Source organism: Salvelinus namaycush, chromosome 35, assembly GCF_016432855.1.
Source record: "Salvelinus namaycush isolate Seneca chromosome 35, SaNama_1.0, whole genome shotgun sequence".
Taxonomy (NCBI): domain Eukaryota; kingdom Metazoa; phylum Chordata; class Actinopteri; order Salmoniformes; family Salmonidae; genus Salvelinus; species Salvelinus namaycush.
The window spans coordinates 18,458,340-18,472,513 of NC_052341.1; the positions used below are offsets into that span (position 1 = coordinate 18,458,340).

A 14,174-nucleotide genomic window follows, 5' to 3' on the forward strand; every position below is an offset into this window, starting at 1 on the left:
TCCTAGACTAATGGTAGTCTAATGGTGAGTCTTTTGATGTTCCCATCTATAGGCATGAGCAATTGGACCGGGGAGTGCGTGAGAGAGAGGCTCAGCTGGATGCGTTAAGGGACGCTCACAGAGAACAGCTACGACAGGCGGAGACACATACCGGTCAGCTACAGTCAAAACTGGAAGCCATGGCAACACACACACACAGGACTCAGAGAGACCACGAGGACACACTGCGAGAGAGAGGTCAACAGATAGACAGGTGAAACACTGTGTGTGTGTGTGTGTGTGTGTGTGTGTGTGTGTGTGTGTGTGTGTGTGTGTGTGTGTGTGTGTGTGTGTGTGTGTGTGTGTGTGTGTGTGTGTGTGTGTGTGTGTGTGTGTGTGTGTGTGCACGTTCTGCATTAACTGTCTGTTTTTTATGGGTGAGTGTGTATGTGCTTTATTTAAGCCCTGGATGATTACAGTGTTTGCACATGCTCAGTGAGTGAGAGGGAGTGTGTGAGACAGTGTGTGGGCATACTTTACTCTGAAGCTGTCTGTCAGGAAGCAGTGATTATGTAACAATGTGTGAAAGGAAAAAGAGCCTCCAAGGCGCTCTTTTAAGGGGATGAAACACACAGAACATTCAGCAATCATCACATCATCACACTTTGTTCATAAATGACTCTTTACAATATACAGTGAAAATATACAGGTGTAGGATCTTAATTTGATCACCCTGTTGCAGGAGAACTTTCCTGCAACTTTCCTAGTTTTTTATATATATATATATATATATATATATATATATATATATATATATATATAGGACTAGATTAGGACTAGATTAGGACTAGATTAAATTCTAAACTTGTAGTGTATTTGAGGTTTAAAAAGGCTTCTGAAGTCTGTAATTTCCACTTTGAAATCAACCCCTACAAAAATGTACATTCATTATAATCCACGTAATAATTCACCTTTCCTTTTGCTGCAAAACACAGCTACCATTTTGTAACACAACACTGAATAGATTCATGGCTCACATCCAGGATGTTAAAGGTATTCTTAATAAAAGGAGGTGAACATTTTAGTGTTGTTTCGGTACGACAACTTCAACCTGTGTGTTATTGTGTTGTGAAGGCTTCGTATGGAGCTGGAGACGACTCGTAGTGGCTGGGACACGTACATCACTCAGGTCTCTAAGGAGACGGTTTTTAAGGACACAGAACTGCTAGCCCTGCAGGAGATAGAAAGCAAATTACGGACCGAACTTGATCGGAGCAGGGGGGAGACGGAAAGGTTGGTTTGTGTGTATTTTTTGCAGGTAAAAAGGTTATTTGTATATGTGTGTATGTCTCAGGTGTTAACACTGTGTGTGTGTGTGTGTGTGTGTGTGTGCGTGTGCGCGCGTGTGTGAGAGCGTGCTTGCTTGCTTGCTTGTATGCGTGTGTATCCCAGGTACAAGCAGCAGCTGTTTGTGGGTGTGGAGCGAGAGAAGGCTCTAGAGCAGAGAAGAATCCAGGTGGAGTTGGAGTGGCAGAGACGCTGCGAAGACAACAAGACTGAACACTACTTGCACAGTGAAGAGTTAATACAGGGCCTGACACAGGCCAGAGACCAGGTGAGACTCTCCATTCCTCATACAGGTGTACTCATATACAGGTACAGTTGAAGTCGGAAGTTTACATACACCTTAGCCAAATACATTTAAACTCAGTTTTTCACAATTCCTGACATTTAATCCAAGTAAAAATTCCCTGTCTTAGGTCAGATAGGATCACCACTTTATTTTAAGAATGTGAAATGTCAGAATAAAAGTAGAGAGAATTATTTATTTCAGCTTTTATTTCTTTCATCACATTCCCAGTGGGTCAGAAGTTTACATGCACTCAGTTAGTATTTGGTAGCGTTGCCTTTAAATTGTTTAACTTGGGTCAAATGTTTAAGGTAGCCTTCCACAACCTTCCCACAATAAGTTGGGTGAATTTTGGCCGATTCCTCCTGACAGAGCTGGTGTAACTGAGTCAGGTTTGTAGGCCTCCTTGCTCGCACATGCTTTTTCAGTTCTGCCCACAAATTTTCTATAGGATTGAGGTCAGGGCTTTGTGATGGCCACTCCAATACCTTGACTTTGTTGTCCTTAAGCCATTTTTTCCACACCTTTTGAAGTATGCTTGGGGTCATTGTCCATTTGGAAGACCCAACTTCCTGACTGATGTCTTGAGATGTTGCTTCAATACATCCACATCATTTTCGTTCCTCACGATGCCATCTATTTTGTGAAGTGCACCAGTCCCTCCTGCAGCAAAGCACCCCCACAACATGATGCTGCCACCCCCGTGCTTCACGGTTGGGATGGTGTTCTTCGGGTTGCAAGCCTCCCCTTTTTCCTCCAAACATAATGATGGTCATTATGGCCAAACAGTTCTATTTTTGTTTCATCCGACCAGAGGACATTTCTCCAAAAAGTACGATCTTTCTCGCCATGTGCAGTGGCTTCTTCCTTGCTGAGCGGCCATTCAGGTTATGTCGATATAGGACTCGTTTTACTGTGAATATAGATACTTTTGTACCTGTTTCCTCCAGCATCTTCACAAGGTCCTTTGTTGTTGTTCTGGGATTGATTTACACTTTTCACACCAAAGTACATTCATCTCTAGGAGACAGAACACGTCTCCTTCCTGAGCGGCATGACGGCTGTGTGGTCCCATGGTATTTATACTTGCGTACTATTGTTTGTACAGATGAACGTGTTGCCTTCAGGCGTTTGGAAATTGCTCCCAAGGATGAACCAGGCTTGTGGAGGTCTCCAATTTTTTTTCTGAGGTCTTGGCTGATTTCTTTCTATTTTCCAATGATGTCAAGCAAAGAGGCACTGAGTTTGAAGGTAGGCCTCAGAAGCTTCTAAAGCCATGAGATAATTTTCTGGAATTTTCCAAGCTGTTTAAAGACACAGTCAACTTAGTGTATGTAAACTTCTGACCCACTGGAATTGTGATACAGTGAAGTGAAATAATCTGTCCATAAACAATTGTTGGAAAATGTACTTGTGTCATGCACAAAGTAGAAGTCCTAACTGACTTGCCAAAACTATAGTTTGTTAACAAGACATTTATGGAGTGGTTGAAAAACGAGTTTTAATGACTCCAACCTAAGTATGTAAACTTCCGACTTCAACTGTATATAGTACCAATGGTGGAAAAAGTACCCAAATGTCATACTTGAGTAAAAGTAAAGATACCTTAATACAAAATTACTCAAGTAAAAGTGAGTCACCTAGTAAAATACTACTTGAGTAAAAGTCTAAAAGGTATTTTCTTTTAAATATACTTAAGTATCAAAAGTAAATGTAATTGCTAATATAAGTATTAAAAGTATAAATAATTTCAAATTCCTTATATTTAGCAAACCAGACGGCACAATGTTCTTGTTTTTTTAAATGTACGGACAGCCAGGGCCACCCTCCAACACTCAGACATAATTTACAAACAAAGCATTTGTGTTTAGTGAGTCAGTCAGATCAGAGGCAATAGGGATGACCAGGGATGTTCTCTTAAGTGCTTGAATTTGAGCATTATCCTGTCCTGCTAGCCATTCAAAATGTAACGAGTACTTTTGGGTGTCAGGGAAAATGTATGGAGTAAAAAGTACATCATTTTCTTTAGGAATGTAGTAAAGTAAAAGTTGTTAAAAATATAAATAGTAAAGTACAGATACTCAAAAAAACTACTTATGTAGTACTTTAAAGTATTTTTACTTAAGTACTTTTCACCACTGAATAATACTAGTGAGCCCATATACCAGTGCAAGTCGAGGTGGAAAGATATGGTCAAGATCGGTAGAGGCCTCTCCTCATCATCAGTTCATTGTGATTCTGTATTTCCTGTTGACCTCAGGCTAGTGCGGAGCTGAGAGAGAAGGAGAGAGAACTACAGGATATGGCGGTGCTACTGCACACTGTTACCAAGGAGAGAGACCAGGCCCTGGGTCTGCCAATCAGAGAACAGGTAAGAGACCAACTAAAACACAGGGGAGGGATGTCGTCCAATCATGTTGGAGCTGTAACTACTTGCCACAGAGTTAAAGGTGAGAGTGATGGATTACAGTAACAGGACTGGTCTGTTATGAGAGAGACAGAAAGAGATAATAATACCTAGATGTCCTACTGCGGGGGGGACAGCCCTTATACCACTACTCTGACAGCCCTTATACCATTCCAACAGACTACAGCCACCCTTACGCTTTCACATTCTGACCAAGCTAACAGACAACAGCCAAACCACTGATCATAAGGGCAGACTGCCGGGAGTGGGGGGAGAGTGATAGACTATGGGAGACAGACACAGAGAAATAGAGACAGAGAAAATAAGCTGTTACCAGGCCAGGAGTGGTAGCCTTTAAACAGTCCTCGGCTCCTGTCAACACCACCTCTATTACCAAAGCATGTGGCTGTTGACACTGGACTCTATCCATTTGATTAATTGCCAAAGTTATACGTCTTATCTGGTTTATACCTTCCTCTTCCTCCTCTTCCTCCCCCTGGCCTGGTGCTACTGAGCTTCCTGGTCTGAACTTAATCAGATACTGGACCCTCTTCTCACTTATTTGTCCTACTCTTCCTCTTCTTCAAAGGGGCCCTTTTTCAGGGTGTACTCCAGAAATAGTACCCTAATTTTGACCTCAGAAAACATTGTTTCACGGATTTCTTTCATTCATTATTTTCTGTATTCTATCAGTCAATACTTCCTCTGTTCTTCATTCAATAGTTTATTGTTCCTTTATTCAAAGGTTCTACTGTTCTGTTTTCCATTCTTCATTGGAGTTACTTGGCTTTCTTCAAAGCCCAGATTCCTCTCTTATCTAAAGCGACTTTTCCCATTCCATCATATGAACTCTTGCTCACAACAACACACACACACACACACACACACACACACACACACACACACACACACACACACACACACACACACACACACACACACACACACACACACTTGAGTGTTATCTCTACCCTTATGATGCCCCTCCATTCCTAGAGGGGGGCTCTGGTCCCGTCCACAGCCTTTTTTAGGAGGTGCCCTTTCCTTGAGCAGCCCAAGTGGTCTGATGCCCTTTCATATTGGCTGTCTGCCTGATGAACATGCCTGTCTTTGTGTGCTCTATGGCACTTACCCTGCAAGGTATAAATGCCAAAATGTGTTGGGTATGAACTTGAACTTTCATTTAGTTCCCAAGAGTGGCTATCCTTTGTCAGCTTATTGGACCTAGATATCTGAGGGACAAATGCCTTTTCAAAGGGCCTTTCACAAACGTCACTGAGTTTGCAGACAGTTACGGTATAAGTACACATCAGTGGAGGCTGGTGGGAGTAGCGATAAGAGGACGGGTCATTGTAATGGCTGGAATGGAATCAATGGAATGGTACCAAACACATCAAACGCATGCAAACAACATGTTTGACTCTGTTCCATTGATTCCATTCCATTCCAGCCATTGAACCCACAGAGGAATGTTGCTGAGTTTATGAAGCTAACCGCTACCGTGTTCCGCACTACTGCGTTATATAAATCTGACATCCATACGCCCTGTAAATTACATCAACGTGACCATGTCATCCTCACATACCAGCCTTCAAGGATCTCCTATATCTATCAACTTGATGGTGGTGGAAAAGAGACCCATCTAATGTACAGTAGTGTTGTCAGATACATGGATGTAGGGGGAGACTGTGACAAAGTTAACTTTTTGTCAAACTGATAGTTTGTTGTTTGTTGAAAACCTACTACAGCCACAGATTATCTAATTTCAGGCTTCCTCGACTAAATCACATTTCACATTTTGATCACGGAAGACAAATTTAATCGCTCTAATCGCTGCATTTTAGGCAGGTTGACGTTGAGCGATTTCCACTAGATGGGGTTAGGCATAAGTTTAGCAGTGTTGTTAGGGTTAGGTTTAAAATCAGATTTGAGGACTTTGTGGCTGTGCTAGCTAGTGACTACCCTGCAGAGCTGCCTCCAGTACATGAGTCATCTCAATAAATGCCACCTGCGCATTTTAGTACTGACATAATGTCACTCTGTTAATCTTTGGTAGCCATGTAGACTGAAGACTGTGCCGCATGCTTGTTGGGTGTTGCTGCAGAGGGAGCCAGAGTAGGTAGAAGTTGTCTCTAATGACAGATCTAGGATCAGTCCATCCTATCCGTAACTCACTAATGACAGATCTAGGATCAGTCCATCCTATCCGTAACTCATTTTCTATCCGAGACTTAACCATCAAGATTATGAAACAGTATCTGACTCTGGATCAATAGTTAGAGACGATTCCTACCGACTGTGTATATAGAGTGTCTGAAACGGGACACCCTATTGGCCCAGGGCCAAAGGTCTGGTGTTTATGGCGTCCTGAAAAGGTTGCTACCCCATTTTGAATTGTTAATAAGCAGAATCTGAGTATCGTTTTTCACTCAGTCGTACCGGTCGTATCATCTGTCAAAGTGGTGTACTTTATTTTGGTGTTTTATCAAGGGCACTTTCCCTTTTAGAGGGAAACGTAATACCATCAACCATAATATACAATACAGTAGTCCTGGGCTAGTCTCATAATTGATCTTCATTTGAAGGTATTGGTTATATACACTACCGTTCAAAATTTTGGGGTCACTTAGAAATGTCCTTGTTTTTGAAAGAAAGCAAAATTTTTGTCCATTAAAATAACATCAAATTGATCAGAAATACAGTGTAAACATTGTTAATGTTGTAAATGACTATTGTAGCTGGAAACGGCTGATTTAAAATAAAAGGAATATCTACATATTCTACACAGAGGCCCATTATCAGAAATCATTACTCCTGTGTTCCAATGGCCCGTTGTGTTAGCTAATCCAAGTTGATCATTTTAAAAGGCTAAATGATCATTAGAAAACCCTTTTGCAATTATGTTAGCACAGCTGAAAACTGTTGTGCTGATTTAAAGAAGCTATAAAACTGGCCTTCTTTAGACTAGTTGAGTATCTGGAGCATCAGCATTTGTGGGTTCGATTACAGGTTCAAAATGACCAGAATCAAAGACCTTTCTTCTGAAACTCGTCAGTTTATTCTTGTTCTGAGAAATGAAGGCTATTCCATGCAAGAAATTGCCAAGAAACTGAAGATCTCGTACAACGCTGTGTACTACTCCCTTCACAGAACAGGGCAAACTGGCTCTAACCAGAATAGAAAGAGAAAAAAAAATAAAAGACTAAGATGGGTAAAAGAACACATACACTGGACAGAGGAATTCTGCCTAGAAGGCCAGCATCCCGGAGTCGCCTCTTCACTGTTGACGTTGCGACTGGTGTTTTGCAGGTACTATTTTATGAAGCTGCCAGTTGAGGACTTGTGAGGCATCTGTTGGCATGGTCACAGGTTTTGAGTTAATAGTGTGTGCGCTGAAGTATGTTTTGAAGATAAAAAACTATGATTGATATATATGATGGTTCAAATGTTTGCCCGCCATCACCCAACAACTACAATCAGAACCTTACCTCCATCTAGTGGTCATTGGTTGAAACTGCTCACAGCCAGATATTATTGTGTATGCATCTGTGTTTATTTATGTGAGTGAGTGTGCGTGCGTGTGTATGTGCATATATGAGTGTTTGTGTCCGCGCATGTGTGCGTTCATGTCTCTGTGTGTGTGCGTGTGTATTTATTTCTCTATGTCTGTCTAGCTATCTGCACTGCAGGGCCACAGACCTGGTGGTGGTGTCTCTGTAGGAGAGCTGCCGTCTGACGAGATCCATCGGCTGCAGCAGCAGAACAGCAGTCTGAGGGCTGTCATAGCCCAGATGAGGAGGGACATGGAGGATCTCAGCCAGCCTTCTCATCCTCCAGGACCCCCTGACACCTCCACCCAGATCCCTAAAGGACCTCTACCCCAGCTTCCAACACAGAGCTCAGCCAAGCCAACGGACAGCGCTGCACAGCCCAGCCTGGCAGGTATAAACACTATTTACTCACAACCCCTAGAAGCCCCAGACAGTCCTGGATCCACCCACACCTCAACCCCAACCTGTTGACAGCTCCCTAAAGCACCAGGCCAACAAGTGTCAGCACCAGCATGTCTCACTGCTTACTCTGTGTTGGCTCACACCGACACCCCTTCCCACCTGCACCACAAACAAATCTACTATGCGTGCATCCCTAACCCCATACATCCCTAGCCCCCCATCCATTCACCTCCCACCACAAGAAACACCCGCACCCTACCAGAGTCTTAAAAAGCACCCTATCACCATCACTACCCCCATCATCCTGCTGGCCCCTAACTAGCTCAAAGCCCAGACCAACAGCTGTCAACAGGTGTAGACACTAACCCGTCACACAGCCGAGTGCAGACCTGTAAGTAGTGTATTAATGTCAACATAAAGTTAAAGTGTAATATGAGTTTTTATGGTTATGGTTACAGCTAGCTAGTAATGGACTGGCTGTGGAGGCATAACACTCAACCTTTAGGAAATGGGGAAGGGTAGTAATATAATCACAACTCAGTCACACAAATGCCTGTGTGTGTGTGTGTGTGTGTGTGTGTGTGTGTGTGTGTGTGTGTGTGTGTGTGTGTGTGTGGTGTGTGTGTGTGTGGTGTGTGTGTGTGTGTGTGTGTGTGTGTGTGTGTGTGTGTGTGTGTGTGTGTGTGGTGGTGTGGTGTGTGTTTGTTTGTCAGTGGTAGGTACCCCAGAGTACACCCAGGCTCTAGAAGAGGAGGTAGCAGAACTGAAGGCCAGGTGTAGGCGCTTAGAGGACCAGCTAGAGTGCTCCACCAGACCCCAGAACACCGCCACGGTTACCCCGGCAACCACACTCGTCCCCATCGCCCCCAACAACGCATACCTCCAGAACCACATCCGCTCTCTCAACGAGACCATCGGTAGGACGACATTTCAATAATATACAATATAATGGTACTGGAACAAAGATAATGGTATTACTTGTCACACCAAGTTCTGTCCAGAGATCTGAGAGTGGTGGTTACTTGTGTTTCAGTCTACTGCTATGCTGAGAATTAAAATGAGCAAAATAAGTTTTATTTTCCATTCAACAATGATGATAGGAATTTGACTTGGTGTTGAAATATAAAAAGCGACAACAACATAAAACTCATAGCCATTGTCTATGTAATGTTTACTGCAGGTGGCCAGCGAGTAGAGAAGGTGGCCAACACAGCAGCTCTGAGGAAACAGGAGGTCAGGGTAGCTCACCTGGAGGCTGCCCTGGCCTCGCTCACCAAACAGGTACTGACTCTCTCCATCCCAAATCCAGCCCTTCTGTCATTTAAACTGCAGGCACTGTTGTATTCAGGCAATGGTTGGTGGATTTCTCTCTCTCTCACTTTCGCTCTCTCTCCCCACAGTGCCACACCAAACAGATGGAGGGGGAGGCGCTGCGTCTGGAGCTAGCCAATCAGAAGAGGAGCTGGTCGTCTGAGGAGAGAGGACTACGTCAGCGTTTGGTTGCCGTGGAGATGGAGCTGGAGGAAGTGAGGCGGGAGAAAGAGGAGTACCAGAAAGGAAGCATCCTCAACAACCTGGAAACTGTTGCCCTAGGCAACCAGGTAATGCCGAGTGACAGCTTGCCTCAAACCTAAGACTTTTAATCAACCCTAAACAAACAAAGACAGGAGACAATGAATGTAAATGGCAACAACAAAAAAATTGGGTGTTTTAGTTCAACTTTACTGGAATCCTCTGTCAGATAGCCCACAAAACACTTTCGTAACAATGACATTTGTGGTCAGGGTATTTGTCAGCTTATTATAACAGACTTTGCACTGCCATTACACAAACTTTTGTTGTGACCAGGTGTCTGCACTGAAGATTGACATCGCCAGCAGAAGAGATCCCATCGTCTGTGAAGAGGTAAACCGTCTCAGAATGAATGACAAGACATAGAGCAGTGGTTCCCAAACTAGGGGTTATGACCCCATGTGGCATTGCCTGATAATTTTTTTAAATCCTGAAGAAAAATATATGTATAATTTTGAATAAAACAAAATGTATAATCGTATCGTTTTTGTATCTCGAAATCATTGTTATGTGATTAACCTTAAAAATCGAAATTAAAATTATTAAAATCTAAAAGATACAATTCAACCAGAGAGCACCCTTAGATCATGGGAAAGGGATGCACTTGTATTTTTATTTGATTTAACTTGACCGTTGCAGTGAGTCTATGTTCCATGGTTTTGCTGTGTCTGTTGTGTCCACTTGTCCATATTAATGTTGGAAACAAGCAGCCCTATGTTTTCACCCAGAATCACATTTGTTTATTTTTCAAACTATAGAACACAATATTTCACATAAAGCAGGTTTTTAAAGGACTAAAGAGTTTAGTGTGCTTCATGTTTTTCTTTTTGCCATGGAAAATATGGTACTGTATTATCGTGATAATGGTATCATGACAACCCTGGTCCATATACACCTATCTTTCTCCCTATCCCTCTCTCCCTCCCATCCTCCCTCCAGACTGAAATGGTGAGGCAGCTCCAGGAGGAAAACCTGTGTTTGAGGCAACAGCAGCTGTCCCTGGGCCTGAGGCCTGGTGGGGCAGGCGGGTACGGGCCAGGGTGTGGGGGGGTACAGGGGGGTAAGCTCAGTGCCCCTCTCAATGCCCATCTCCTTCAGTCCAAACTGAAGCAAGCAGTGCAGTGTATCGCCCGTCTGACCAGAGACAAACAGCAACTGATTGAGATGGGCAACAGGCTCCGGGCACAACTGACCGACGCTGAACTGGAGGGTAGGACTGACGCACAGGAGGCTGCTGAGGGGAGAACGGCTCATAGTAATGGCCGGAACAGAGATAATGGAATGGAATCAAACACATGGAAACCATGTGTTTGATGTATTTGATACCATTCCACTTATTCCACTCCAGCCATTACCACACGCCCGTCCTCCCCAATTAAGGTGCCACCAACCTCCTCTGGACTGACGGTAGTGTAGAAACGCATACTAACAGCATTGCCAGTCACAATACCATACCAGAGAATTAAAAGATATAACACTTTATTTTACTCCAATTAGGGTAAGTAGGGTAGGATGGTTAGAGGAGGGAGGGAGGGTAGGGTAGGATGGTTAGGGTAGAATGGTTAGGGTAGGGATGGTTAGGGTAGGGATGGTAGGGTAGGGATGGTTAGGGTAGGATGGTTAGGGTAGATTGGGTAGGGTAGGGATGGTAGAGTAGGGATGGTTACGGTAGGGAGGGGAGGGGAGGGGAGGGTAGGGATGGGTAGGGATGGTAGGGAGGGGAGGGATGGTAGAGTAGGGAGGGGAGGGGAGGGATGGTAGGGAGGGGAGGGTAGGGATGGTAGGGTAGGGAATTAAATTGATAGAACCTACAATCTATCAGCAATATTAAAGCCAATCATATTGCAAATGGCAGCTAGGCTATATAGACCAGATAACACATAACCAATACTGCATGATGACAGCTTACCCCAGACTATTTTTAACTAGTCCATGATAACAGTCTAATGTACACTCATTTGATTGGCCATGTTATGATAACAGTATAATGTAAACTCATTCGAATTGGCTTTGCAGGGAAAGTGTAAACAGGAAGTCCAGCTGTGTTGTGATTGGTCCGGCTGTGTTGTGATTGGTCCAGTGGTGTGGTAGTGTTGACAGGGACAGGAAGTATTCTCTGCCGTGTTGCTCTTCCACCCCGCCGGTCACCCTGATCCCTGCTGCCCCGCGGGATTATGGGTGATTCAGCAGAGATCACACGCAGCCCCAGGGGCCGGAGGAAAAACACAAACACCCTGGATACCTCTGCTCTCTCGCTCACACACACACCAATGGAGGCTGCTGATGGGAGGACGGCTCATAATAATGGCTGGAATGGAGTAAATGGAATGGTAGCAAACACATTCACACCATTCCAGCCATTACACTACATTACACTCATTATTATGAGCCGTCCTCCCCCAGCAGCCTCCACTGACACACACATACGTATACACACTTCTCTCCTTGCTGTTTTCTCACACTTATAACTCTCTCTTGTTATTTCTCTCTCTCTTTCAGTTCACCAGTCTGCTCCCAAAACCTCTCTAGCCCCAGTGTCTATGGAGCCAGAGAGAGACCCATCCAGAGACACCCAGCACCAGCAGGGTCGGCTTTCTGCCCTAGAACAACTGCAGTACCAGCTCACCACACAGGTCTGACCGCTTACCCCTTGATGTCAATGAGACAGTAGTGTGAAAGCTACATTGTCATATCTCAGGTTAGGACTGCAATGTAGATCCTCCAACTGCTCTTAAATTCAAGCAAAACTAAATGCATGCTTTTCAACCGATCGCTGCCCATACCCGCCCGCCCGTCTAGCATCACTACTCTGGACGGTTCTGACTTAGAATATGTGGACAACTACAATTATCTTGTTGTCTGGTTAGACTGTCAACTCTCCTTCCAGACTCACATTAAGCACCCACTGGCTCCACGTCATCTATAAGTCTTTGCTAGGTAAAGCCCCTCCTTATCTCAGCTCACTGGTCACCATAGCAGCCTACACCCATAGCACGCGCTCCAGCAGGTATATTTCACTGGTCACTGGCCTTCCAGTTCTCTGCTGCAAATGACTGGAATGAATTGCAAATATCACTGAAGCTGGAGACTTATATCTCCCTCACTAACTTTAAGCATCAGCTGTCAGAGCAGTTTACTGATCATTGCACCTGTACATAGCCCATCTGTAAATAGTCCACCCAACTACCTCATCCCCCCTATTTGTTTTGCTCCTTTGCACCCCAGTATCTCTACTTGCACATTCATCTTCTGCACATCTATCACTCCAGTGTTTAATTGCTAAATTGTAATTATTTCGCCACTATGGCCTATTTATTGCCTTACCTCTCTAATCTTACTACATTTGCACACACTGTATATAGACTTTTCTATTGTGTTATTGACTGTACGTTTGTTTATCCCATGTGTAACTCTGTGTTGTTTGTGTCGCACTGCTTTGCTCTATCTTGGCCAGGTCGCAGTTGTAAATGAGAACTTGTTCTCAACTGGCCTACCTGGTTAAATAAAGGTGAAAAAAAAAGATCAGTACTCTGTGTGACCATCAGAGGGAGCACCAGAGTAAACCATGATTCTCTTCAGGAGCTGCAGTATGCCCAGAGAGAGCAGAGGAAGGGGACTCCTATCATGGCGAGGCCTCTCCTCTCAGAGAGCAAGAGTGGAGACAGAGACAGGGTCACCAACCCCTGGGGCCAGGGGCACAAGGACACAGACAGACATGAGGTAACAGTAATGTCTGTCTACAGTGTCAGATACCACCTGACCTGAGGACCAATACTGCAAGAGCTTGGCTTCTCAACTCACTTCAATATACAGAGTTGATGTCTGGCCATAAAGGCTTATCCCTCTGCCATTTTCTGGTTGCTAAAATTCTAATAGTTCGCCTAATTTCAGTTTATGTGACTAAACAAGCAAGTATAGTGTAGAGAATCATTGTACCATCTAAACTGCTGTGAAATATATTTTCAATAACCAAAAATGTTGTATTTTCAGCTGCTTGATAGTAAAAGACACAAAAATTAAACTTAAGAACGGGACATATAGAAATAGTCACATAGAACATATCTGCTGCTTCTTAGACTTGCTTTCAATGAGAATGACAGATCTATAACACATGTCTATGTGAATTTGGTCCATCCCCAAAAAGTTACATATTGCATTATTAACTATAGCAACAGAGAAAACATAGCACTGATATCATACTCAGTTTAAAAATTCTGTGCAAAATGTAATATTATTTACACCTGAGTAAGAAGTTGTTAAGTAAAACAAAGACAGTGTCTTCACTTCTTCATCTTCTACCTTCTCCTCAGTGTCCTAGGACTAAAGAGAACAGCCCTCCTATCAGTCAATCTCAGAGCTCCCTGCAGCTGGACCTCGGGTCACGAACCGCTTCCAGCCCGTCAGGTCCTCTACTGCTGTCGTCGGTGGCGACGGAGGGTTCACTAAGGGAGGTGTGGCAGATACTGGACAGAGGTCTCAGCCCCTCCATACTCACACCCCGGGAGAGCTGTTCTGAGAGAGGTGAGAGTTTACCTGGAGACAGTGAGGTGAAGGTATTTGTCTAATTACTTGTCAGTGCTCTCCTCTCTTTCTTTCTTTCTCCCCCCCCTCTGTGAGTCACACCATTATAAAC

At 43.9% G+C, this 14,174-nt stretch overlaps 1 protein-coding gene across 1 annotated transcript in view; it reads left to right on the forward strand.

Moving 5' to 3' along the window:
* Nucleotides 1–14,174, forward strand: part of ccdc57 (coiled-coil domain containing 57) — a 43,940-nt gene that overhangs the window by 28,008 nt on the left and 1,758 nt on the right. The window contains exons 10-22 of the mRNA XM_038974639.1: nt 53–253; nt 1,114–1,272; nt 1,432–1,594; nt 3,870–3,980; nt 7,691–7,958; nt 8,683–8,886; nt 9,150–9,250; nt 9,370–9,570; nt 9,818–9,874; nt 10,481–10,751; nt 12,041–12,174; nt 13,121–13,261; nt 13,852–14,062. Coding sequence (XP_038830567.1) covers nt 53–253; nt 1,114–1,272; nt 1,432–1,594; nt 3,870–3,980; nt 7,691–7,958; nt 8,683–8,886; nt 9,150–9,250; nt 9,370–9,570; nt 9,818–9,874; nt 10,481–10,751; nt 12,041–12,174; nt 13,121–13,261; nt 13,852–14,062 — 2,222 coding nt within the window. The remainder of the gene's footprint in view (nt 1–52; nt 254–1,113; nt 1,273–1,431; nt 1,595–3,869; nt 3,981–7,690; nt 7,959–8,682; nt 8,887–9,149; nt 9,251–9,369; nt 9,571–9,817; nt 9,875–10,480; nt 10,752–12,040; nt 12,175–13,120; nt 13,262–13,851; nt 14,063–14,174) is intronic.